Here is a 27,016-nt window from a genome sequence, read left to right on the forward strand (position 1 = left end):
CTTCTAAACTATGATATTCCAAGAACAAACTGTCATTATTAACTATAATACTCTTGGTTATTTTACTTTATCCACATAATATACATTCATAACTTTACATATTAAGATATGATTTCAATGAAAGTAAGAAATTTATTATCTCTTTAAAAATATTTTGTTCTTCCAAAAAAATGCCAAGTGGATGAGAATAAGGTCTATGGGCCTTTTCTCAGTTCCCAAGGCAGAAGTGTACATATAGGTCACAAATACTAGGATATTTCCTACAATTTCAGGTCCAGCTAGAGAAGGGAAGACTATTGCCTGTGTAATGTTACTCCACTTCATCTTCTGACTTTATACACAACATTAAGAAAAATCATTTGAGAAACACACATAATACTTTCTCTCCTTATTCTGATGAAAAGAATGGTTTAAACTATGTAAACATATATGGTTCTTTACTTTATGATACCTGATCATTGTTTGTTGTGGCTGTTCTCTTTTGTTTTGTTTTGATTTGATTTTGTTGTTGTTTGTTTGCCTTTTTTCCATTCCCATGGGAATGATTATGGCTACAATCAGATCATAAACCTGATAGTTTTCTGCCTTTTATGATGAATCTTCATCCCTCAAATTCATATGACCATGCTCTTCCCAGACAGAAGCTAAATGTATGGCATCACTTGGGCAGTTTTCAAAACAACACAGTCCTGAGCATTGGCCTGGCGGGCTCCTTCCTCTTTCTTCATCTCATCTAGTGTGAGCTCAGGCTACTGGACTGTGCTGTTCTTCATCCTAATCCTCTTCACTGCCTCATATGCAACCAATCATTCAAATGATGTTGAACTCATAAAAAGCTTGCAGCTTCTCAGAAAGTTATGCTTGGACAAGTGAACCAATTTCTCTAGGAAGATGATATGGTATCTTTTCTTCCCAAGACCTTTGATCATAAATTATACAGACTTAGTGTTAGTGACTTAGAGTATGAAAGTCTAGATCACTGGCCTCAAGATGGGACTAACTGTGATTAAAAACTGTGCTCCCCATCTTCATGGGTAGAACCATGCTGTAGGTAATTTCCTTTTAAGTCTTATTAACTCTGGTTTTACTCTTTCTTCTGGGGACATTTCCTCCAACAAAACTCTAGGAAAACTGTTCTTGTAAAGTCTTAACAAAGGCATGTCTTCCTGATTGTTTTAAGTTTATTTCAGGCTAGTAATGTTCTCAGTCAAAAATCTCTTCAGCTTGTCAGTCCTCCCCAATATCTTACACCAGGAGTGTAATCATTTTATAAATGGTTTCTTTTTTTCTGTTTCTTTACTTTTTATTCCAGCAAAAATAAGCCTTTGAAGGAGAAATGTATTCAATTTTGTTTTACTCTTCACAAAACACACAGAACATCACATGACAGCCTTAATTTCTATCTGTCCTCCACAATTTGACATCTTATCTACATAAAAATCAGTTCTGAATTACTTTGAAACTCTCCCAAAGGCATGGTGACATTGGTGCTTACAGTTCCACAGGGATATTTGTTATATTATCCAGGGCTGATCTTTGTCCTTCCCTCATGTCTCATAGCACCTGCTTAAAGTTTTATCACTTAAGCTTTCCCTGTCCTCAGAAGGCCATGTTGCCTATGTATCTTCTCCCTTCCTTTACTGGGCAGTGAACAGGCCTCAGAGATACTGGTTTGTATGTAGTCTGTAAATATTAGCATAGTGCCTGCTCAAAAGTTTTAAGTTTCTCAAGGAAACTGTTGGTTTTAAAACCATTTTAATCACAGAGATGTTCTGACAAAGCAATTGAGGAACATTTGAGTTGGACACTTTTATGATGATTAATAAAGCTCAGTATCCCAAAGAAGTCTATTCACCTTGGATGCCACATTTGGTAAGTATCTAGCACTTTCTCATTTGTGCAATAATGTGAGCTTCCACCTTTCAACCAATTTAGCGATGGACATGGGCTTATCCATTGTTGGGAGCCGACTCTTAGCCGAAAGTGGCTATCATCTTTACAGCCATCTCGAGCCATATACCCTGACAAGAGACTTGTTTCAACAGCCTGCAATAGCTGAGCGCACTCTGATAAACATCTTGTTACACTGTTTAGTGCCCCCAGCTGCCAGGTGCTCCTGGTATCCATGGCTACAAGGCACGTGACGTAGTGGCTTCAGTTGAGATTGTCCACGAGGGCAAGTCACGTGGTAAAGGGTATAAATACCCAGGATTTCCCTTCTATAGGGGAGTAGAGAAGTAGAGGAGTCGAGGAGGTAGAGGTAGAAAGTAGGAGGTAGTAAGTAGTAGGAGATAGTAGGAAATAGGAAGTAGAGGAAGGAGAGAGAAAGTGAGAGGTGTCAGGAGACTGAAGGAGTGAGAATATAGTAAGAAGAGAAGAGAATAAAGAAGACTTGAAGAGACTCCACCGGACTCTAGCTTGTATCTATCTTTTGCGTCTCTCGCCCCCTTTTTTCCCCTTCCTCCGTCCCCACTTTCTCTCTTGCTAGACCCTGACCTGCCGACCGGAGCAGCAGAACCGGCCGGCCTTTACAAAGTAACAGAACCTGACGGCCGTTACAAAAGAAACGGCCGTTACAATCCATCAAGTCAAGAAATTTATCAAAAAAGCTTGATTTTTCTCTTGAAATCTGTCTATATTAATCTAATTATAATTTAGTAGCTTTTCACATGTACCTAGGTGATCACTGAGATGCCAATAGCAAGATTTATAATGATAAACTTGTCTTGGATTTCCACCCTTGGCATAACTTAGTTGAATAAGCTGTACACACAAATGAAGAGAGGAAGAGTGGCAGAGACAGACATACACACAGACAGACAGACAGACAGACAAGCACGCACACCACACACACACACATATATATAAGATAAATACACAATACACACACACACACACATATATATATACATATATATAGATGTATATATATGTATATGTATATATATATATATATATATATATATATATATATATATATATAAAACCTTTAATAAGCTTTCTCAACCCTCACTTCTATAGTTCGTAAGAAATAACAAAGAGCAATCTGTGTGAAACTAATCAAGTCAGGATATTCTTTCAGACATGGATCATGAAACTTAGGGGTGCAATACATTGTCCAGATACATGAGAGAGAAAAGGCAGTAAACCTGAGGATTAAATTGCATAATCAACAAGCTCAAGCTTTGTACTATTCTGTCTGTTAAATGCTGTTTTTTCCTAGTTACTATATGCTGGACTTTGAACATTTTTATTGGCCTCTTTAAGACTCACTAATGTAGGGAAGGCACTTTGTACCATGCAGGTGTATTGTGAGGAGTCAGTGGAGCAGAGGCACATAGTACTTAGGACAGTGTCTGCCCAGTGTTAACATGCTCTAATAGCCATTGCTCTAGGATTTTGTGTCATGTCAGTTTCTCCCACAATTCTCTGTAACTGCACACTGTGTTATTTTCTGAATCAGGAGAGAGAAACTTTGGAAAAAAATAAAACCATAGGAAAGAATGGCAAAGTTCCCCATTCTGAGAAAGCTAAAGGACACCTGATATAAGATACTGTCAGGTAGAATGTTTTACTCCTGTGAGGACAAACACACAAACTGGAGAAACAGCAAAGGAAATCTTCTCTATACTCAAGCTGAAATTTCAGCCCATGTCTCCTGTACCTGTCTGAGCTGTAATGAGCATCTCTGGCTCAGAGCACCACACGCAGCTGCACTCTGCTCCCTCATGGACATGGAAACAATTCTGGATGGCAGGTGGGAAATGAGAGACTGCTTTTCTTCCTTTATCTTGTCACTTTCCTCTTTCATAGTGACAGAGAAACCCACACCCTCTCTTTAACCACCTCCCCTAACCATCCCTAACTCATACTGTCTCTCTAAATGTGAAAGGCAGTTTCAGTCCACTGTGACATGATGGGACACTCACTTGGGAAGTCTGTGCAGGGCTCAGGGCAGGTGTCCTCACGGCACAGACAGGCCCTGTTTATCATCCTTGAGCCCTGGGCTCACAGCAACTGTCACTGCTAATAGGATGTCACCAGCAGGAGTTTGGTTACTCCAGGGCAAAGGACTCCTTCTGCAATCTCTATCCTGGATGCCAGCTCTGTGCTTTCCCTGATGTCCTGTCATTTGCTGAGCCAGAAACTTTCTGCTCCTCACTATAATACCTGAGTTTCCTGGCTCCTGGGGATTTTCCCTCCTTTTACCATGAAATTAGGAACTGAATCAGTAGAACATCTGAGAAACTGAAATGTTTGCTCTTTGAATATTTTAAAATTCAATAGCACTATGTGAGAGAGGTGGTTGGTTAAGAGCAATTGTTGCTCCTGTAGAGAACCCATATTTGATTCTGGGCACACACACACATATGGTGGCTCACAAACATCTGTAACTCCAGTTCTAGGACATTCAATGCCTTCTTATGATCTCCATGGGCGTGAAGCATACATGGAACACACACACACACACACACACACACACTTCTATATGCAGACAAAACACACATAAGATGAATCAATCTAATAAAAAAATAAAAGTTTAAAAAAAAACTCATCTGTCCCCACCCCAATCTCCTGCCTGCCAGTCTATCAGCAGTCAGCTTGTGTCCTGTCCCTTGCTGGCCCTACTTTCTAGCCCACATCTCTGCCTGTATTTTCCAGAGGTCTGTTGGCACCATGGACAACCAGGTGAGATCTCTCACTCCAATCTCTTGCCTGCTGGGTCACCCTAGGGCATATCCAGTAATAATAACCAGTAATGAGTTTTTTGAGCTCCATTTCAAGACCCACACCTCTGCCTGCATTCCTGTAGACCTGCCAGCACCTGTGACAAGCAAATAGGATCCCCTCCCAGGCCCCCTGCCTTCCAGGTTCCCTGGGGCACACCCAACAGGGTTGAACTGCACCCTGTCCCCTGCACTGCATTTTCCAGCCCACAACTTTGTCTGCATTGCCAGAGGCCTACCTGTACCAGAGACAATCAGATAACTAAAGGACAGCATAAGAACATAATCACCAAGAGCCAGAGCAATGTGGCACCACCAGAAGACCCCGGCTATCCTACTACAGCAAGCCCTGAATATCCTAACATAGTAGAAGCACAGGTAAATTACCTTAAATTCAATCTTATGAGGGTAATAGAGGCCTTTAAAGAGGAAATTAATAAAAGTCCCTCAAAGAAAAACAGGAAAATACAATCAAACAGGTAAAGGAAGTGAATAAAACTGCTGAAGGACTGAAAATGAAAATAAAATCAATAAAGAAAATACAAACTGAGGGAATCCTGCAAACTGTAAACCTATGGAAGAGAACAGAAACTACAGATGCAAGTATCATTGACAGAATACAGAGATAGAGAGAATCTCAGGCATACATCAGTCCAAGAAAATGTTAAATTTAAAAACTTCTTTAAAAACAAAACATCCAGGAAATCTGGAACATGGTGAGAAGACCAAATCTAAGAATCATAAGAATAGAAAAAGAAGATTCCAATATCCAAGGCCCAGAAAATATTTTTGACAAAATCATGTAAGAAAATATCCGCAACCTAAGAAAAAAAAAATAGAGATGCCCATAAACATACAAGATTACAAAACACCAATTAGACTGAGTCAGAAAAGAAACCCCTCCTACCACATAATAACCAAAACACTAAATGTGCAGAACAAAGAAACAATATTAAAAGCTACAAGAGGAAAAGGTCAAATAACATATAAAGGCAGACCTATCAGAATTACATCCAACGTCTCAACAGATACTCTAAAAGCAAGAAAGGTCTGAGAAGATGTTATGCAGTCCCTAAGAGACCACAGAGGCCAACCCAGACTGTTAGACCAAGCAAAGCTATCAATCACCATAGATAGAGAAAACAAGATATTCCACAACAAATCCAAATTTAAACAATATCTATCCATAAATCCAGCCCTAAAGAACTTAATAGAAGAAAAACTCCAACCTAAGGAAGTTAACAATATCCAAAAATACACAGAAAATAAATAATTCCCCAACAAAACCAAAAGAAGGGAAGCACACACAACAACCACCTCAAAATAACAGGAATTAACAATCATTGGTCATTGATAGCTTTAAACATCAATGGACTCAACTCCCCAATAAAAAGACACAGACTAACAGAATGGACGTTAAAACAGGATCAATCATTCTGCTATCAAGAAACACATCTCAGAAAGAAGAAAATAAAAATAGATATTACTTCAGAGTAAAGAGCTGGGGAAAGATTTTCCAAGCAGCAAGCTGGAGTGACCATTCAAATATCTAATAAAATAGCTTCCAACCAAAATTAACTCAAAGATATGGAGAAGTGTTGGGGTATGGTTTTGTACACAGAGTATTCAGATGCTGCATTTTATGCCCAGATATCTGTTTGTGGTCTTCATGATGTCATGGTGTTGTAGAAAATAATCTCAATCAGGGTTTCTACCCTGCCTTTGAACAATCAATTCTCAGAAAAATAAGACACACAAGTTTTATATTTATAATAAGCCTTAATAGCACAAGAGCTGGACAGATAGATACCCTCTACGCTATTAGAACCTATTTCTCCACCAATAACCCTAAATTGTAATTTGCCATGTTCTGCCTGGGCTGCTCTAAACTTCAATTGGCCAGTCCTCATGGTCATGCTTTCACGACTCATCTAAACCATGGCATCTTTCTTCTCTGCATCATCTCTCTCTCCTCCTCACGGTTCTCCTCAGACACCAAGCCTAGGAACCCCATCCCTGCCTATCACAATTCTGCCCAGCTATAGGCTGTAAGTATCTTTAATAATCACTTTCTGAATAACTTTTAAGCATATTATTTAGTAATAATAATAGATCATTGAATACTACAACCAATGGCTATCTGCAAGCTTACATAGTGTCACTTGAATCTACATATGGAGCCTGTCATCCCTGGGGGCAACCAGGCCTTGGGGGGCCAGTATTTAGCATCACAATACATAGCAAAACCAAACCTCAATAATTCCTCCTTTTAAGTCCAATAAAAGGCTTTTTTCTTTCAAAAGTAATACAAGTTAATAGTCAGATAGTCAAACTCATAGTCATATATAGTAACTTAGTTAACTACAATAAAATGTTTTAAAGGTTATTCAGATACTAAATACCTAAGAATAAACAATGTTTTGACAATTCAGATAAATAAATGGTCTTCAAACCTCAGAGATCCCTAGAATATGGCATTTAAAATTATTTCATTATTAAAAGATCTTTTAACTATGATACAGGTCTGCTCCTGACAATACCCCCATTCTACTTCAAAGAAGATGATGCATTTAAAAACCTTCATAGTTGTGTCAAGCTAGCCACTTGGGAAAATGTCCTAAATTTATCTTCAGACAAAATGATATCCAAAAGGGACAGATGGGTGCAGGGTAGTCAACTTCCAAGCTATGCCAAGTCAGGGTAAGCAAGTTCTTCATAATTCCAGTTTCATATAAGGTCTGTCAGATATTCTGGGCCAGAAGGCTGAAGATAGATGCTCTAATGTTATAGAGAATATTGGGGACACTCCAGAAAGTCACCTGTGCCTGTCATTTCTATAATTTTTAGAAGCTGCATCCCACACTTCCTGCAAACTCAAGTAATATTTATTCTTTCTCAGGTCTCTGATTGGATTGAAGAATAGATAGTATTACTACAAGCTTAAATTGTTTAGGATTTAAGAAAATGTTCTAGGTCTAAGAAGATGTTTTTAGGTTAGTAATACAATTAATATAGAAAATGATCAGTTTAAAAAACTGTCATAGCAGCCATTAAAAGGACTGGAACCAAACCTTGATTCTTAAAATGAGTTGCATAGGCATAAAACATATACAAGAGTTGAACCATACATATGTAACATGTTACATGTTGTAACAAAATTAATCTTAAATTTTTATCAATATACAAAGATTTATACATGTGAAAAGCTTTAAATATCAATATGCAAAATTCTGAACCAATGTAATAATATAACCTCAAATTTGGATCAAAATATAAAGATATGTATTAATGTAAGATTATGGCTATAAATGTTTTTGGTTCAAGAGTAGATTCAATAATCTACCCCTGTTTGTCTAATTTCTTGTAGTACTTCTTTTTAACTCCCTTACCTAAGCAAGAAAGAAGGATTGTGAAGAGGAAAGGAAATATAGAAATCCCTGAGTCTATGTTCCCTATTTAGTTTCCTCCCCATCCCAGACTATAATTATTTGTAAATCATCTCTCAAATTGACAATTTACAAAATGACAAAAACCATCCATGCCAAGTTAAGGGACTGGGATGCCGGTCTTCTTGTAAGTGCTTCCTGCTGACAAAGGGCAAAGAATTCCTATTTGGAGACCCTAAAGGAAATTGGAAAAATAGTTAAGTCAAAAGAACACTAGCTGGCATCATTTGTTGTCTAGTCTCTATTTGCTTCAGCCCCCCCACACACACACACACAGCTCCTCCCACAGAGAGGTCTATGGCCATCAGTCACATAGGAATAGTGCCTCAGGTTCTCCCACATGTAGATGAGGTTTCTCCAAGCTCTCAGACAAAGCCAATAGGGGTTATCTGCTGCCAGACCCTAACCCACCCCAAAACTGTATATAAGGACCCTATTCAGGAGAAGTAAAGGTGTGCAAGAATCATCCCGTTGTCTGAGAGTTTCTGTCACAAGAGCTGTAACACTTGGGGAAGAGGTCTGATTTCCCTAGCTGCCTTCTGGACCCTCTCCTCCTCACCAGCCAGCCAGCACACCACCGGCACAGCAAGAGCTGTTACACTGGGAAAGAGATCTGCTCTCCTCCCTGATAGCTAGCTGGCACCTCACTTGCACAGCCCAGACTAGCTCAGCACAGAGAAACGGGTGCCAGGCTGGAGATTGTCATGGAACGCCCTCTGGAATGGACCTACACACAATCAGCACTACCCTCTGGTGCAGCACTCTCCTGTCATTGAAGAAGACAGAAAAATAAAGATACTTGAGGTGATAAGGCCCAACCCTTAAGTAATGGAAGAAAACCAAGTGTTCCCAAACAGCTGTTACCAGCTTGTAAGAATGTACTAGTCACTGATAACAGAATGAGTTATTCTTCCCAGGTCAAAAAAGTACCTTTCTGGATGTGCGGTCCCTCCTTGCTGTCTGAACAAATGATATCAATTTGAAGGATAGCATCCCTTTACCTGTTACACAATCACTTAACTGCAAGGCTCAGAATCCCCAGCTTGTGCATTTCCTATATATAAACCCCAAGCCCCTAGACCCAAGAGTCACATTCCTAACCTGCTGAGCAAGGGGACTTGCATCCCAGATTCGAACTCCAATAAAGAGATTCTTGTGCTCTTGCATCAGAGTTGTGGTCCCTATGGACTCCTCAGGATCTCCTTGGGCATAACAATTGAGGTAACCCAGACCCATGGTATGTTCTCACTTATAAGTGGATATTAACCATAAAGGACAGGATAACTCTGGTATAATCCATAGGCAATAGAAGCTAAGTAATAAGGAAGGCCCAGAGGAAAATGCTTGAATCTCACTTAGAGGGGAAATAAAATAGTCATCAGAGGGAAGGGACTAGTTGGAAGAAGGGGTAAGGATAGGAGCAGGGATTGATACACTCACTCATAGACACAGTGGAAGCACACACAAGACCTGCACAGGATTCAGCCAGATGGAGTCCTAACACTGAGGGAAGGAAGTTATAACAGTAACAAGAAACTACTATCAAATAATACCTGCTGTCAATGGGGAAAGCAGTTTTCTACCCAAATTGTCACTGGGTGACCTCAGCCATGCTCCAGGGCAACCCCACATTTTTCTTTCTGTTATTGTTGTTTAGACTTCCTTTTCTTCATATCTTTTCTTTTGTTCTGTTCTGTTCTCTTCTCTTCTGTTCTGTTCTGTTTTGTGGGGAGAAGAGCATAAGAGAGCGAACATAAAGTTGGATGTGGAGAATGTGGGAAGAGTTGGGGGAAGGAAGTGACATTATCAACATCTAATAAATGTGAAAAACTGAAGTAAGAAAATGAAAAAATAACATCAGACAAATATAAACAACTCAGGTAAAGCACTCAGCAGAGCAACAGCAGGCATTCTAAGTAGTGCTAAGAGTACAGAAGCTACCAGAGTCTCCTCATCTCTTTGCCATTAAACATGACACTTCAGAGAGCCCTCAGTTGTAGTATTCAATGATCTATTATTATTACTAAATAATATCCTTAAAAGTTATTCAGAAACTGATAATTTTGTATTATCAGAAATGTCTTTCAAAGCAATTATTGGTTTAATGGATACATAGAGAAAAAGAGGCCATACTGAAGTTAAGTCCAAAGGGCCAGTTCCCCTCAGGCACTGTTCATCACCCTTCTCCTTACTCACAGACACTGCAATTAGGATCATAAAGTTTCTGGGTTCAGCAAATGACAGAGCACCAGGGAGAAGGCAGAGCTGCCCTCAGGGATGGAGACAGAAGAGCCTTTTCCTCTGAGGAAGCCAAACTCCTGGTGGGGACATCCTGACACCTCGCTTGAGCACAAGGACTTGAGGTTGATAAACAGGGCTTGGCTGTGCTGTGAGGACACCCACCCTGAGCCCTGCACAGACTGCACAGGTGAGTGCTGCCATGTCATGGGGAATGGGGCTCCTTTAACATTGAAAGAAATCTGTGGAGGGTTGATGTGTGGGAGGGAAGGATGTGGCTTTCTTGTTACTCTGAGAGGGGACAGTGGCAGGATTCAGGGAGAAGATTGTCTATCATTTCCTAAATGCAATCCAGAATTGTCTGATTGTCCACAAGGACAGTGTGTAGGGTCACTAGGGGTAATCTGCTCCTTACACAGGACAGGCAGGGGCAGGACATAGGGCACCTGCAGTGCAACCTGGAACAGGAAGGTTTTGCTTCTACAGCATCTCTTGGATGCTTAACTTCTGCTGACTTCACTCTTTTGTTCATGGGGTGCTCTATCTTTCTCTATGGTGATTTCATTTATACTAATTTCTCATTTTCTAGATCAAATGTGAACCATAAACTATGAGAGTTGTAAATGAAACATACATGAGGCTAAGTACTGATAGTGACTACTGAAAATGGATGCTTAGTGCATAGTGGGAACTTCACTAGGAACTGTTCATGTCAGTTCATTGACTCTCTAAATTATAACTGTATCACATAAAAGCATACTTTACATATGAAAAGTACTTTTTAAAGAAGCCAAATAAATATGATCAAAGTGATGAATATATGAATTGGAAACCCAGAATTTTAATTAATATTGGGTAGTCACAGAAGGTGTTCTTGTGAATCCTGAACTTTCTATTTCTAAACCTTGAACATCAGTCAGCATTGTGGAATATGTATAACACTCCACCACATCCTTTGTGGCAAAATCCCTCATTGAACTGGTTGAACACAGACTAAATTGATTGATTCCAACATGGTTGAAGTAAGAAGCTTGTGAAAGATGATTAAAATGTACATAAATGAACTCAAGAGCCGGCTGAGTGAGCATTCACTGCTCTTGCAGAGTTCTGTGATTAAATTATCAACTCTCACTACAGCTAACAACCACATGCAACTCCTGTTTCAGGGATCCAAGGCTGTATTCTGACTCTGCAAGCACCAAGTACACAGAGGTGCCTAGAAATACATGCACATAAAATAACCATACATACAGCAATGACTAAAATTAACATAAATAGAATACAATATAAATGTCTCTCTGACATTTTCTGGAATTGAAGTAAATGAATAATTTTCCCAATCCAGAAATGGCACTACTCAGGAAACAAAGACAGCTTCCAAATTTCTTTTTTCTTTTTTATTGGATATCTCTTTGTTTATATTTCAGATGTTATCCCCTTTCCCAATTTCCCTCCCCATAAACCCCCTATACCATCCCTGCTCCTCCTTTTTGTTTTTATACCATTTTAATTTCATGCAAGATATTTTAATATATATTACTGGTATCTCAAGGAACCAAGAGGTATATCTTTAAAAATACACTATCATAAAAGATCATTACAAACATAAGGCAACTGAAAATTATCCACAATGATAAATGTGTTTAAAGATAGCCCATGATAATCATTAGATCTCTGGCAAATGTACTTCCCCTGTGCATGCAAAGAAACAAGGGAGACATAATTGAATGAGTATTCCAAATGGAATAGACCTTTCAGAACTTTAAGGGAAAGAGAACAACCAGCATATCTTTCCTGAATAACCTTTCAGTTTACCTCCGTGATTTTTATAGGATAGTACAACAATAACACTCAGTGAATTATTCATAACCTGTTTTTAAAGTATCCATTAACAGGATGTATTCAAAGTAACTAACACACTAAAGCATCTCTCAGCTCTCCTCAGCACCAAGGGCCTGATATGAGCAGACTAACAGACAACACAGTCCTGAGGGTTCAAAGATATTGTAGGAGACTCATGTGTGAGCTGTGGACAGCACTGAGCTATGAAGGATCATGGCTGGAATCAGATCAGGAAGAAAACACCACATGTACCCTTGTCACACGATGGAGTGCCAGTGTTACATTGCTCAGGAGATGTAAGTGATTGGCAAATAAATTTGGTGAGCAGGAGGGAATGCTCAAAAGTAGCAGACAAATAGAATTATAGACACCACATAAAACTATTTATGATTGATGAAAATAGGGTCAAAATAAATACACTTAGGGTTTAATCCTTATTTTAACTTTAAAGAAAAAAAAAACAAAAAACAAAAACAGAAAACGGATATCATGTGTAAAATTACCCAAATCGGTATGAGGTTATAAGTCAGTTGTTTGTCATCTGTAGGAAATAGCATTACTGCATGATACAGTCACTGATTTAATGAAGCTTGGAAATCAAAGTGATTGAAAATGCCTGTTTTGAGTCCAGAAGAGCAATGCCAAAGTTGAGAGCTGAGAACTGATGATTCCTTGAAAGAAGTTTCTTAGGGAATGGTCAGGAAAAGCACATGAATAGTGTGGAAGTGGTACCTTGAATATGATCCCATATATAAGATGATAGGAAATAAAATTAATTATACCATCCCACTCAAGAAAAAGATATGGACTGTCATATCTAATTAATCTATGTCTTATTTATAGCAAGGTCAATTCAGAGTTGGAGACAAAGAAAAGCAACATGACTTTCCTTGGAAAGCAACCCCATTGGGGCAAGTATATTCTTTTAGAAGACTTACAATTTGTTATTGGCTCAATATTTTCTAGAAGGATGAGTGTGCATGGGATGGAAAAAAACATCTGAGAAGAGAAGAATCTAGGTTGATACTCAATATCATGATGTAGAAGCTTGGTGAGCCTGTCCTTTCTTTGGATGTTCTCATGGGAAAGATTTAGAGATGGAGGATATAAAGAACTCGCTTCTGAGAAGGCTGAGAAGGCATCAGCATGGTGCCCATATTCAATTATCATTATCAACTCCATCTCAGTGGAAACAAGAACAGAAGGTCCAAGAACAAAATCAGACATCTGTAAGCAAAGAACTCTGTGCATTTACATAATGCACTGTTCATTTCACTAAAGAAAACAGAAAACCCACATGCATGAACTGTATCATATTTACTTCCTAGTGTTTATCAAGGTTTTTCTAGTTTTAGCCATGAAGATAATTTGGAGTGACCTCATCCAGAGAATAATTTTCTTGTCACTTATTGCACTTGGAGTTTTAGGAAACATCATCTTATTTGTGAGACATGTGAATACTTTCATCATGGGTCCTGAGAACAAAAATATCGATGTTATTCTCATCCATTTGGCTGTCGTAAACACAATCATTATTTATTGCATAGGGGTCAGGAACATAGTCACAATTTTTTATATCAGAAACTTCCTAGGTGATGTTGGTTGTAAAACTATAGTTTATCTAGAAAGGGTTGCTCGAGGCCTATCCATCTGCACCACCAGTCTCCTCAGTGTGCTCCAGGCTGTCACCATCAGTCCCAGGACCACACTTTGGAGAAAGCTCAAGCCACACATATCATGGCATGTGCTTGCCTTTCTCCTCCTCTTTTGGATCTTTAATTCCTTGATAAGCACCAACTTGCTGCACTATATCACAGCAGGCAGTAGTGTGAACAGGTCTGAAGTTGGGATGTTTCCTGGGTATTGCTATATGCTGCCATCCAGACACACAGTTAAGTGGCTGTTCCTCTCTCTCATGGCTCTTCGTGATGTCATTTTCCAGGGTCTCATGGGCTGTAGCAGTGGGTCCATGGCTCTCCATCTGTATAAGCATTACAAGCGTGTCCTCTACCTTCACACCTCAAGGTCTGCAAACAATTCTAGGCCAGAAATGAGAGCCACCAAGAGGGTTCTTGCTCTCATGACCTGTTTCCTTTTCTTTTATTGGGCAGATTTTATTTTCTCTTTCTACATAGGTTCCACAGTGACAGATGATTCCACAATACTAAATATTAAAGCATTTTTAGTACTTAGTTATGCTGGTCTCAGCCCCTTTGTCCTGATCATCGGGAATATCTGTGTTCCTAAGCCTTGCTGTATCCTCTGAGAAATAAGATATTCCTTTCATACCCAGTTCTTTATAAACTAAAGCTATATACACTTGCACGGCATTGCTTTTTCATTCTAATGTGTCACAGCAATACATTGAGATTGTATATATTATTTTTTTTACGGACAGCTTTGTCTTAGAAAATTGAAGACTGGTTCAAGCTCTAGGGAATGGACAAGGATGCTCACACTCCCGCCATCCCACCATTCCTACCATGCAGTTTAGCTTGCTGTATCCTTCATCAGATAAAGCAGGAAGGCATGCAGTCACCTGACATTAGAATTTTATTTTTCTCCATGCTAGATTTTATGCTTTTAAGGACATACAAGTTTCTTCTGTCTTCTTGTTCCATCTAATGTACTTCCATGATCACAAATTCCTCTATTGATTTACAAACCAGCTGCTATGAGGCAGAGGCTGCTCAAACCAATGAGCAGGAGAGCAAGTGAAGTAGAGCAATGTCAGGAAGCATTCTTTATCTGAAGGTCTCTTATAAATTGGAGATGACCAAGGAAAGAAGCTACTTGATTGTAGCTAGTAAGTGCTTGGCATTGCTGAATACAAAGCACTAAAGAACAAACATTGTAAGACAATTCCAAACACATTCAAAACATTGAAATGTGGTCATGAAATATATAGGAAAGCAAGGAGAAACATCATCTTTTAGAGAATGCCATCACAGTTTGGAATACAAGCTCTATTGAAAACCTCACTCCAGAATACAATGCTGTATAAAAACAGCTCAGGAACATTGTGCCCCAGTTACTGGCCCTCAATCATTAGGGCTTACACAGACAATGGGGCATTCTCTAGCTCACCCTGCCCCTACATGCCAGCCACACTCTCAGAATTAAGGTATCTAGCTTCCTGATAGTTTCACTGGCTCATGAGATTCAGCTGTGGATATAGGGACAGCAGTCTCAGCCCCTATGTTCTGATCACCAGAGATGTCCCTGTTCTTAACGTTTTGCATGCTCAAAGAGCATGAAAAGAGGTTTGTAGAAATTACATCAAAGAGGTGTGTAGAAATTACATTCTATAGCTATTCTCTATGAGCAAAAGGTTTGCATATTGTAAACAGTTTTACATGATGAATATTAGAGGTGGGGGACATAATGTTTGCTTTGTAGCACAGACTGATCTGGAAGTCTGTATGTAGCACAAGCTGGTCTTCAGCTGCTTCCGCATCACAAATGCTGAGACTACAGCATTCACCACCCACTTACCATTTGCCTTGCCATTGTAATATATCTCAACATTGAATTAAATTTTATAAAAATAGATTTCCTTTTATTAAGAAGTCTGACAATATGCAGTCTTAAGTTCTTTTCAAGGTTTCTAGGCAGGTAGAAAATGGATTCTTACTACTTTCCCATTCCAAGATCCCTGTCATGTGACTTTTAGCATATGGTTAGAACTGGGAAAAATATTGGAGGTAGGGCTTCTATAGAAAATAAGTATTTCCTTTTTCCCCAGAGCCAGAGTAGGAAAGCAAGATAGGGTAGATGGAGGTGGGAAGATGACCCTTATCTGAGGTGAGCTTGCAGGGCAGAGTGAAGGCAACAGTGAGACTAACCAAATCACCACAACCAAGCAAATTTAATCAACAATTGTTTGATGTTGCTAAGTTTCAAAATCAAAGAAAACTGGTGTGGATGCTGTGGGGAAATTATAACACACTTGCCTTAAAGTAGCACCACAAGAATCTCTGGCAAATGAGCTCTCTTGAATGATGTCATCATGTCTGGAGACAAAGCCTCACTGGCACACGGATGAGTAAATACCTCGCTGACAGACTGTTTACAATGGAGCTTCCATCACTCTTCCAATCACTCACCGTGATCTATAAAGAACATCCCAGTGTTCTTGAGATCTCTGCTCCTCTCCTCCCTGGAATCTCAGATTGTATCATCCCTGATGCTGCCCTGGTGTAGCCTGTTGAGATGCAGACAAGGGGACTGCAGTGCTGAGGGATCACTAGGTGTACTCGAGTTGGCACAGCTGGACAAGCTGCAAGACACTGGAGGCATTGATAACTTCACAGCCTCAGGATTGGAAGAATCTGGAGGATCCAGAAAGTGCCCAGACCTCACAGTCCTCAAGACACAGCACTGCAGTCATCCCAGGGAGACTCCTGACTGCTCTGAGCTGTGTGAGTGCTATTCCTGAAGGGATGCAGGGCTGTGAAGGCCTGTTCACCAAAGCTGCCCATCAGCTCACTGCATTTCCTCCCCAGGATAAACAGAAAAACCCAAATAGACTTTGCTGAGAGCAGAGGTGAACTGCTCTCTGCAGCTAAGCAATGTGCATGGAGGGGTGCCAAGGTTGCCGACCTCCTTCCCTGGTCAAAGAGAGAGACTAAAGCAGACTAAAGTGAGAGATTGGCCAGGCTGAGGGTCTCTGAAATAGTGCCCTTTGCTAAGATAAACTAGTTTCTTAATGCTTTACAATATAAATTTAAGGTCACTGTTGTAGTTAGTTTCTTAGGGGATGGGTGAGGACAGGAGGAGCCCTGTCTGTTCTGGAACTAGTTGTGTAGACCAGGCTAGCCTCTAACTCACAGAGATCTGAGTGCCTCTGCTTCCTAGAGTGTGTGATTAAAGATGTATGCCACTATGGCAAGCTATGAGTAGTTTTTATGTCATCTTGTCATGAATCACCTGAGTAGGAAGCCTCACCTGCATAGTTCTTCTGTCTTGATTTGTGAAGTCCCAACCTGATTGTGGTTGGCCCTTAGTGGTAAGAACCCTGGCTAAAGGCCTGTGTCAGAGGGAAGACCAGCCTGCCTCCTAATTGTGCATCCTGCCCTCCTGTCTCTGAGTGGATTTGCTCTACTGCTGCTGCTGGGGCTGATTCTTTTGCTAAGAGCACAGAGTTTTCAGGAAGAACATTGGGACTACTGAGGCCCGTGCTGTGCACTAACTCAGTTAAGGCTCACCAGCTATGATGAGCCTACTCTAACTGCTAAGGTTAACAGGCTCAAAGACTGTGTAAAGGCCTTGGTTCTCCTCTTCACTGTGATTTTACTGTGCTCTGATGTTCTAACGTATCAAATCATTAAGGTAATCCAGGCTTTTTATAATAGGTTTGTTTTTAAAACCTGAACTAGACAATCTAGGACCTTACTTGAGAAATCTAGAAAGATTGACAGATTATTTTATTTTTTTCACATTTCTTTTACATACATTTGCACAATGATTTATTTTATTTTGCAAATAACTAAGTAGACATATTAGAGGAAAGGACACCTAATCTGTCATTTTTTGAAGAAATAAAAAGTTCAGCTTTAATCTCAACAGAAAGTATTTCTCACAGTACCTTTTTCTTTTAAGTTGATATAATTTTGTTTTACTTTTTTCATGAGAAGACTTTACTCATAATTTTGTCTGTCCTGAAACTCACTATGTAGACCAGGCTGGCCTGAAACTCACAGAGATTTCTGGGATTAAAGATATGAACCAGTACACCCAGAATATCCCTCAGAATATCTTAATACTTAATATTTTCAAGACCATGTGTCAGTACTGAAATCAAATACATAGCAGTAGGAGCAAGATAAAAGATGGCTGGAGATGTCTGCATGTGTATGTGTGTGTGTGCACGTGTGTTTGTGTGTGTGTGTGTGTGTGTGAGTGTAGTAGTCTCAGGATACTCTGAGTACATTGAAATATGCTTACAGAGCAAAGAACATAATGAATAACCCTAACCATAATGAAGTTAACCAGAAACTCACCAAAAAAGCTCTTATTAAGGAGCACACAGAAGAGATAGTGCGTTTGAAGTAAGATCCTGCAGCAGCTTGTGAGAAAGACGGAGTGTACATCTCTGAAGAAAGTTTTAGAGCCATGGATGGGAAAGTAACTGTTCAGGAGGAACAAATTGTTGAGTTGGTTGAAAAAAAAATTCAGTGTTCTTGAGGAGGAGCTGAGTAAGGCTGAGCTATTTATGGATAGTAAGAACCAACTTGACCAGTGTAAATCTGACCTCCAAACCAAGACACAGGAACAAAATTACAACTTGTTTAAGAGGAATATGTCTCTTTAGCCTTGGAAAGAACAGAGAAGAAGCTTCATGATACAGCCAGCAAGTTGCTTAACACAGTTAAGGAAACCACCAGGGATGTGTCTGGTATACATTCTAAACTGGACTGTAAGAGAGCAATCAATGAGCACAATACTGAAGCTCAGAAGAGCTTTGGCAAAAACCTCAACAGTCTGTTTAATAATAAGGAAGAATCGATTATGAATGACAGTAACCTGATCATTGAAAAAATAAGAGGACACACAGCAAAACAAACCACCATACTAATCGTTCATAAGGGACTGTTTGGTAACCTGATGTCTTATAGTGTCTCTGCATTCAACACCATTACTATGGCAGCACTTGAATCTCTCGTGTCTATTCCAGAAAATGTCAGCTCGAGTTTCTCAGATTTCTGATAAGATATTGGAAGAGCAATCCTTAGCAGCACAAAGTAAAACTGTGCTGCAAGGATTGATTGATGAACTCGTGACTGACCTTTTCACTTCCCTGAAGACCATCATAGCCCCTGGTATGGTCTCCATCTTGATCATAAATAGACAACTACAGCATATTTTCAGGGCTTCATCAACAGTGGCTGAAAAGGTAGAAGATCAAAAAAGAGAAGCAGACAGTTTTCTCAGTGTATTGTGTAACAATTTACATGAACTCCAAGAAAACAGTTTCTTACTTGGTTGAATCACAAAAGCTTTATTGAAACATAACTCAAGACTTGAAGACAATAAAGGAAAAAAGCTTCACAACATCCATTTACAAACTCCTTTAAGTTCTGAAGTTCTTCCTTCCTCTTGCTTAAGCAGGATGCCCACTGATCAGAAAAATGAACTGTACTTGTGTTCAGGGTCCCACACCTCCTTCTGATGTCTTGGGATACAGTTTCCAGGTTGCTGCTGAGTGAACTGCAGAGTCTTCCAGACACTTCAACCAACTGTGTGCCTTCTTGGTTAAAGTGTCTGAGTTCTTGTAATAATCTATCAGATTCAGCAAGAATTTTCTTACTGTGAACTGTTGTTTTGTTGATTATATCAGTAGATTTCTGCTCTGTATTTTCTTGAATACTGTTCAGTGGTTTCTGGATGTTTTCATACTTCTTCTCCAAAGCACAGAATCTCACTGACCACCTATTGCTTAATTGGCAAAGTTCATGAGAATGGTTCATGAGAACCACACTTTAACAAAGAATGCACACAGTTGGTTGAAGTGTCTGGAGGACTCTGCAGTTCACTCAGCAGCAACCTAGAAACTGTATCCCAAGACATCAGAAGGAGGTGTGGGACCCTAAACACAAGTACAGTTCATTTTTCTGATCAGTGGGCATCCTGCTTAAGCAAGAGGAAGGAAGAACTTCAGAACTTAAAGGAGTTTGTAAATGGATGTTGTGAAGCTTCAAGTTCAGAGATCATTGAAAAAATAAGAGGACACACAGCAGTTATTGAGAACTAGCACAACTCCTTTGTTGTTCAGATAACTTCTGATGAAGAAAACTTTAAAGCGGGAAGCCTGGAGCTTGATGAAACTATAAAACTGGTTTAACAAAGCTTAATTGCTTTCTGCAACTGGATCTGAAACTAGATATCCCAACAGGTATGACACCAGAGAGGAAATATTATTTATATTCATCAACACTTGTGAGAACTGAACTATGGGAACAACTCCTTGATCAGCTGCAAAAGAAACAGCCCAAGCCACTAATGATGCTAAACTGCTCAGAAACCAGCAAAGAGACGAGTCAGGACATGATATACATTTATAATATCCAGCCCATCATATTTGGTAATTAGATAAATTATTCTATCATCTATCCTAACTTAAAGAGTTTATAATGCTCTTTGCCCCATCTACTGCGAGAATGAAGACCATTCTCAGCAATCAGACTGTCGACATTCCGGAAAATGTCGACATCACTCTGAAGGGGCGCACCGTCATTGTGAAGGGCCCAAGGGGAACTCTGAGGAGGGACTTCAATCACATCAATGTAGACCTGAGTCTTCTTGGAAAGAAAAAAAAAAAGGCTCCGGGTTGACAAATGGTGGGGTAACAGAAAAGAACTGGCCACTGTCAGAACCGTCTGCAGTCATGTTCAGAACATGATCAAGGGTGTTACACTGGGCTTCCGTTACAAGATGAGATCTGTGTACGCTCACTTCCCCATCAAAATCGTTATTTGGGAGAATGGGTTTTTGGTTGAAATCTGAAACATCTTAGGTGAAAAATACATCCAAAGAACCCTTCGGACAGGTGTTGCTTGTTCTGTCTCCCAAGCCCAGAAGAATGAATTAATCCTTGAAGGAAATGATATTGAACTTGTTTCAAATTCAGCGGCTCTGATTCAGCAAGCTACAACAGTTAAAAACAAAGATATCAGAAAGTTTTTGGATGGTATCTATGTGTCTGAGAAGGGAACCATGTAGCAGGCTGATGAGTGAGGCCTCAGATTCCTAGCTCCAGAAACAAGATCCTGATCACAAGTACAATTTGGGCAATAAAGGACTTATATATTGAAAAAAAAGAGTTTATAATGCTGTGCCTCAATCTTCTTTAATTTATATTAACATCTAAAAACCATCCTTTGAAATCTAGAACATTTTCTTTAACACTAAACAACTTAAGTTCAGTTATGAGACTATAACTAGTCCTCAACCCCCCAAATCTGACATTTGGGAAGGGATAAAATATTACTGAATATGTAGAAAGCACAAAGACATAACTTCCAAAACTTATCAATTTTCAGAGACAGGTGACTGCCTGGACAGACCCCAATATTCCTCATAACATTGGAGCATCTGTCTTCAGCCTTCTGGCCCAGACCATCTGACAGACATTAAATGAAGCAGGAATTATGAAGGACTAGCTTACTCTGTGTTGGCAGAGCTTAGCAATTGTCCTTTGCGGACAGCATTCTGACTGTAGATGAAATTAGGTCATTTCTTGTGCAGTGGCTAACTTGTCACAATTGAAACAACTCTGTATGGAGATATCGATGCTCAATCTCCTTCCTTGAAGTGGGATCAGGGTACTCTCAGGACCAGACATGTCTCGTAGTCAAAAGATCTATTAATAATGAAATTTTATATTAAATATTAATAATGAAATTTTAAATGTCATATTCTGTGGATCTCTGATGCTTTTGAAGATCATCTATCTATATATAGCATAACATTGTCAAACATTAAATATTTTTAGCTATTCACTATTTGAATAAATATGGAAACATTTTATTGTAATTAATTACATTAGAATCTAAACAACAATGAGTTTAACTTTCTATTAACTTGCGTTACTTAATATCTTAAACAGGTTGTAATAGCAGCTATTAAAAGGACTGTATCTAAGCCTTGCATTCTGAAATGCACAGACACAATGCCTAAGAGTAACAGAATTAATTTTAAATTTTGTGTCAATATACAAAGATTTATGCCAGTGAAAACATTAAACCTGTATCAATATATAAATCCTGTACCACTGTAAGAAAATATAACTTCAATTCTGCATCAAAATATAAAGATTTGTATCAATGTAAGATTACAGCTATAAAATGCTATATTTAAGAGTAAATTTAATAATCCATTCCCATTTGTCTAATCTCTATCATATTACTCTAACATATTTTTTTCTTTTCAACCCCTTTCTCTTTACTGAAGAAAGAATGATAGAGAAAAAGAAAGGAAAGATAGAAAACCCCTAGTCGTAACAAAATCTAATCAGATACATTATCATAAGTTATCTATGGAGGACCACGAGACTCAAGATGAGGTGGTTACTCTTTTTAGGGTGTTCCCAAAACCCATCTCACCCAACCTAAAAGAGGGGACTTCTGCCCCTAGACCAAGCAGAAAGGGGCCACCCAGAACCCCCTCTGACAGGTGACCTGAATTCTTGCTTAGGCTGCGAGGTTAAGCAATGCAAGGCAATACCAATAAAAGTTAAAAGTATCTCTCCGGGTTCCCTGAGGGACAAGCCTGACTGCATAGGGGTTGATGTCAAAAGTATCCCCTCTCCAGGAAAAAGACATCAGGACGGCTATGGCCCTCATGCCTCACTGGACAACAACAGGGAGACTGGAGCCACTACAAAGTCCCCTTCAATTACTGGAGGTCAGGCCTCTATCCCCGCCTTCGCAAGATTAGAATCGCCACAGCCCTTTTATACTTAGAGAAGGGAGGAGATGTAAGGGGCAGCCCTGCTTATACACTGAAGGCCTAAAATCAGCAATAGGCCTGTCATACATGTATAGTAACACCAAGTCTTGGGTCTCTGTGGATAAACACTGAAACAGATGACTATAAGCTAATGTAAACATGCAGCTTTTGTGGAAATTTATCAGTCTGAGTAGTCATAGACCTTGTAAATAGGTAGCCTCTGCAGATAATACCAACTTAGATAAGGACAAGTGAATCATAGGCAGAGTCATAGTGACCTGTCCCCTGAACCTTCACCCAGCTGCTACCCTGTTCTAAAAGATATCTGTACTCCCCCTGAACACCCACACTCTGGTGTCATCCCCTTCCCCATATCCTGCCTTTTTGTGTTTATAACCCCTGTATGAATAAGTAAAAATTATAATTTGATTTAATATATATGTATATAAGAAATCCCCTAGTCTAAACTCTCTTTAGTTTCCTCCCTATCCCAAGCTATAATTATTTCCAAATTATACCTTAAAATGACAACATATCTATAATTCATAAAATAACCAAAACCAGACACCCAAACCCAAGGGACTGGGGAGACAATTTTCCAAAACTGCTCAGTTGGAATGAAGAATTCCTTTTTCTAAGGAGTAGGGAGGGGCAAAATATTAGAAAAAAATATGGTTAGACTTAAGAAAACTACCTGTAGTATTTGTTGTTCAATCTCTGTATTCTTAGATAGTTCAGGGCTTACCTGAAGTCCTGACGTCTGAAAGGCTGGATGAACCAAGGTTATTGGTGCTCAGCAGCCATTCCTGAAGCTGTTCTGGAAGTAAGTCTCTGGAAACAACATCAGATGAGGCAGGATCAGGCAAAAAGCTGGAACAGAAGGTCATTTCAGCATCTCCAGGGGTGAATTTTCTCAAAGCTCCATTTTGGTATTTCATTCTATAATATATGAATCTTACTACCAATATTTAGTTCTATAAAGGTATTTGTATGGAAGAATGTACAAGGTCCACAGATCAGTTAAGGATGAATTTTTGCTCCTTGTTTGAGCAGTTGAAAGACAATTTAAGCCAATCCCAATTAAATGTTTTTATTCTAAGCGTTGCTGTGGTCATGGCGTCTCTTCACAGAAATATAGATACCCTTCATCAAAAAGAAAAAGAAAAGTCTTCCTTTGCAGCAGATAGAGGCTACTAACAAGATCTAAAACTGGACAAAACACATAGAATAGGAGACAATGGGTTTCCCATCTCCAGCTAGTACATCCACAATACATCCCGCACACCTAAGGCTCAAGGAACTTTGCAGAAGAAGGGGCAAAAAGATTGTAAAAAGTCAGATGATAAGCACTCCTGCTGAGAGGTAGTGTCTACTAAACATGACAGCGATATTATACTTATGAATCCTCAAAAATAGGGTTGCCTACTCAATCACACCAGTAGCCTGCCAGCATGGATGGAGCTGGGGAAATTTCTCAAAAGGTATCGCCATAGATGAAGAGCTACATGTAATAGAGAAGCAGGAATGGAAATTGTGGAAGTATGAAATTCTCAAAGAAAGTTTTTAAAAGAGAGTAGAGGAGATCAAGGGAAAGGAGGCTCAATGGCCTGGGAGGCTCCTGGCAGAGATGTGGGCCCAGACTAGATCCTAGAGGAGATCCTCTGAAAACTTATAACAAAACTAACCAAAAAAAAAATGTGGACCAATGTCTTCAAATCACAGTGCATTAGTAGCACACTGCTTTACATATGGGACAATCTACTCATTAAATACCACTTTTGGAGTTTGCATGGGATTGGAACTCAATGGTATCCTCAGAGGACGCTTAGATGTGTTGGGGCCTATAAACACATGGATGGGCACTGGAGTAGAAGGCTCTAGTCTTGAAATGAAGAATGGGTTGGGGATTCACAGCACTCATGAACAGGGTTCAGAGCTGCCAGCAACATGGGTGCTTCTCCAGGTCCTCAGAAAGCTGCCTCTTGTTTTCCACTACAGGAGGCAGTTTGTGCAAAATTCACAAAGTGAAGTGAAAAGAGCATCAAAAAAAGTGTGAGGGGACCTGTGTACTAAGTACTGGACCAAGTTAGGATCCAGCTGAGATATCATTATTGACAAAGTCAGCTACATGTCCCAGGCACCTGTCAGGGCTAGGAGAAGGGTAACACACTTCATTAGGGGACAGTTACATGTCCCTAGTACTTTTTGAGTGGGAGGAGGGTTGCATGCTCCTCCTTAGATATAGTGCTGTCTCCCAAGCGACAATCAAATGAAACTGTGCATTTGTTAACTTCCTCCAAAGCCTTTTCTTGACTGGTAATGTGGGTGTGTCTACAAATAAGGTCCCCCTCTGACCCATACCACATCAGTAGCTGTCCTTCCAAGGTTGTTACATCTATGAGACATCATCAGCTGTCCTGTCTCACTCTCAGCTCTCCATACGCTGCACATACTTGCCCATCTGACTTGTCCTCCTCTATCAGGTTCTTCCCCAGCTACCACCTGGATGAGAAGGACCAAGAACCCCAGCACAGGTGTAGAGAAACGAGAGAGTCCAGTATGGAAACTTCAGTTATTGTTTGCTGTCAAATTTCACACACATCTATGAATGCAATTGAACCCTAATTAATACTGAGGAGATTCCTGAAACAGAGTAATGAAGTAACTGTGGAGGGAGAGGGATGGCTGTCCTTCAAGGACAAATCCTTTAGAGACATCTTTCTTGGTGACAGCATTGTAACTGTGACAACTGAGGTCCCAGAGACAAGTTATAATGACCAAGGCTCCACACACTAAGGTACAAATGCAGTTCCAGGAGGCTCACCTTACAGGTCAAACTCAGAACCTGACTGCACCACAGCTGCCAAGGTGAGTAGACCTGGAGCTCTCTGATTTATACAAGTGTCAAATAAACTTAGGCCAAGTAAATTTACCATGAAAGCAAAAATGTTCATCTCTTTTGTAGTATGCCAGGAAGTCACGAGAAGATTTGAAAGACTTAAGACCTTCCCTCTACTGCCTATATCTAAATTTATGTGGCTGGGGTTGGGGGAGAGGGAGAGAGAGAGAGAGAGAGAGAGAGAGAGAGAGAGAGAGAGAGAGATCATTTCCACCACCTATCGCCCCATCATTGCTTGAACATCTTTCCAAGTCCAAGATTATGTATCTTTAGAGAGCTCTGAGGTTTTGTCATAGGTCCTCATCATATGCTTATCTGGAAAACAGAAAGATGTCTTGAGTTTCTGGCCAGAACTCAGTTTGTTTTTGAACTTAATTTGCACCTGAATCATGGCTCTGTTGCCTGAATTAGTTATATATATTTTTTCACCTGATGTTTGGTGTATAACAATGTTTTGAATGGACTTTCACTTTTTATTGTTTTCCAAAGTCCCATGTACATTGTGTTTAAACTGAAGGTATTATTTGTGCATCCACCTCCAACATCTCCCTGTCTCTATACATAATTAGTACACATATAAAACTCAGCTTCACTTATTATATACCTGTTTCTTATGGGCTCCGTTGTCAAAAAGTTGTTCTTTTGAGAATTCTTACAGTTCTGTCTAGCTGTTTGTTTAGTATCATTTTACCCTCAAATGTATTAAACAAACAGCCTGGCAGAACAGTAAGAATTTAAGAATGATACCTCCCTTAAATTCAGCCCAGTACTGTGTCTAAGGAACTCTAATCTTATACTTATTTGAGGCTCCAGAGCCTGGGATGGCTGACATGTGTTGTTCAAATGGCATATCATGCATATATCTGAAAGCAAAGTTTCTCTTCTAAAACAGTTTGCTGTAGTGTTCCAAAAATGAATGGGAAAGTCAGGCTGCAGATCAGTGGTGGGGTGCTTGTCTCAAATGTGTGAAACCTGAGAGTCAACCCCTAGGGCTGCCAAAAAGAAAAGAAACTAAGAAAACATGTATGGCAATCCTTGCCCCTCTCTCTTCTGACATTCTTCATTTTTATTCCATGGTAATGAAAAAGTAACTTGTTATATATCTCAAGTTAATAATAAATATAATTCTGGGCTATGGATTGTTGGTAAGATGAGAGAGCTGAAAAAAATTGTAACTCTTAGAGAGGCAGGAAAAACTAAAAAACAAGATAATATTTGATTAGTACATGAGGCATTGAGGTATATGAAATGACAAAATATTCATTCTACAGTCCAGATGCTTTACTTAAAATGGAAGTGTTAGTTAATGCTGGTAAACCTCATTACATAAAAGATACTGCACTGATGCAGCCCTTACTCTCCTCATTGGTCAGAAAAAACAAAGATCAAAATGCAGTAATTGATGTACCAGAAGC

General features: G+C 39.5%; 1 protein-coding gene and 2 pseudogenes across 1 annotated transcript; all 3 read left to right on the plus strand.

The window, feature by feature from the left end:
• The first annotated feature begins 13,439 nt into the window (after positions 1-13,439).
• On the plus strand, positions 13,440-14,519 carry LOC114628370 (putative vomeronasal receptor-like protein 4). The gene has a single exon (XM_028776344.1). It carries the CDS (start codon positions 13,551-13,553, stop codon positions 14,517-14,519), a length of 969 nt encoding a protein of 322 aa, XP_028632177.1. The 5' UTR covers positions 13,440-13,550.
• A 1,508-nt stretch (positions 14,520-16,027) lies between these two features.
• Positions 16,028-20,344, plus strand: LOC114628371 (annotated as a pseudogene).
• Positions 20,345-20,405: 61 nt separating this feature from the next.
• Positions 20,406-20,989, plus strand: LOC114628292 (annotated as a pseudogene).
• The last annotated feature ends 6,027 nt before the right edge of the window (positions 20,990-27,016 follow it).

Source organism: Grammomys surdaster, unplaced genomic scaffold (assembly GCF_004785775.1).
Source record: "Grammomys surdaster isolate TR1022 unplaced genomic scaffold, NIH_TR_1.0 267, whole genome shotgun sequence".
NCBI lineage: Eukaryota > Metazoa > Chordata > Mammalia > Rodentia > Muridae > Grammomys > Grammomys surdaster.

Coding starts and splice junctions, on each gene's coding strand:
- LOC114628370 (XM_028776344.1), top strand. CDS start 13,551: ATGCATGAACTGTATCATATTTACTTCCTAGTGTTTATCAAGGTTTTT.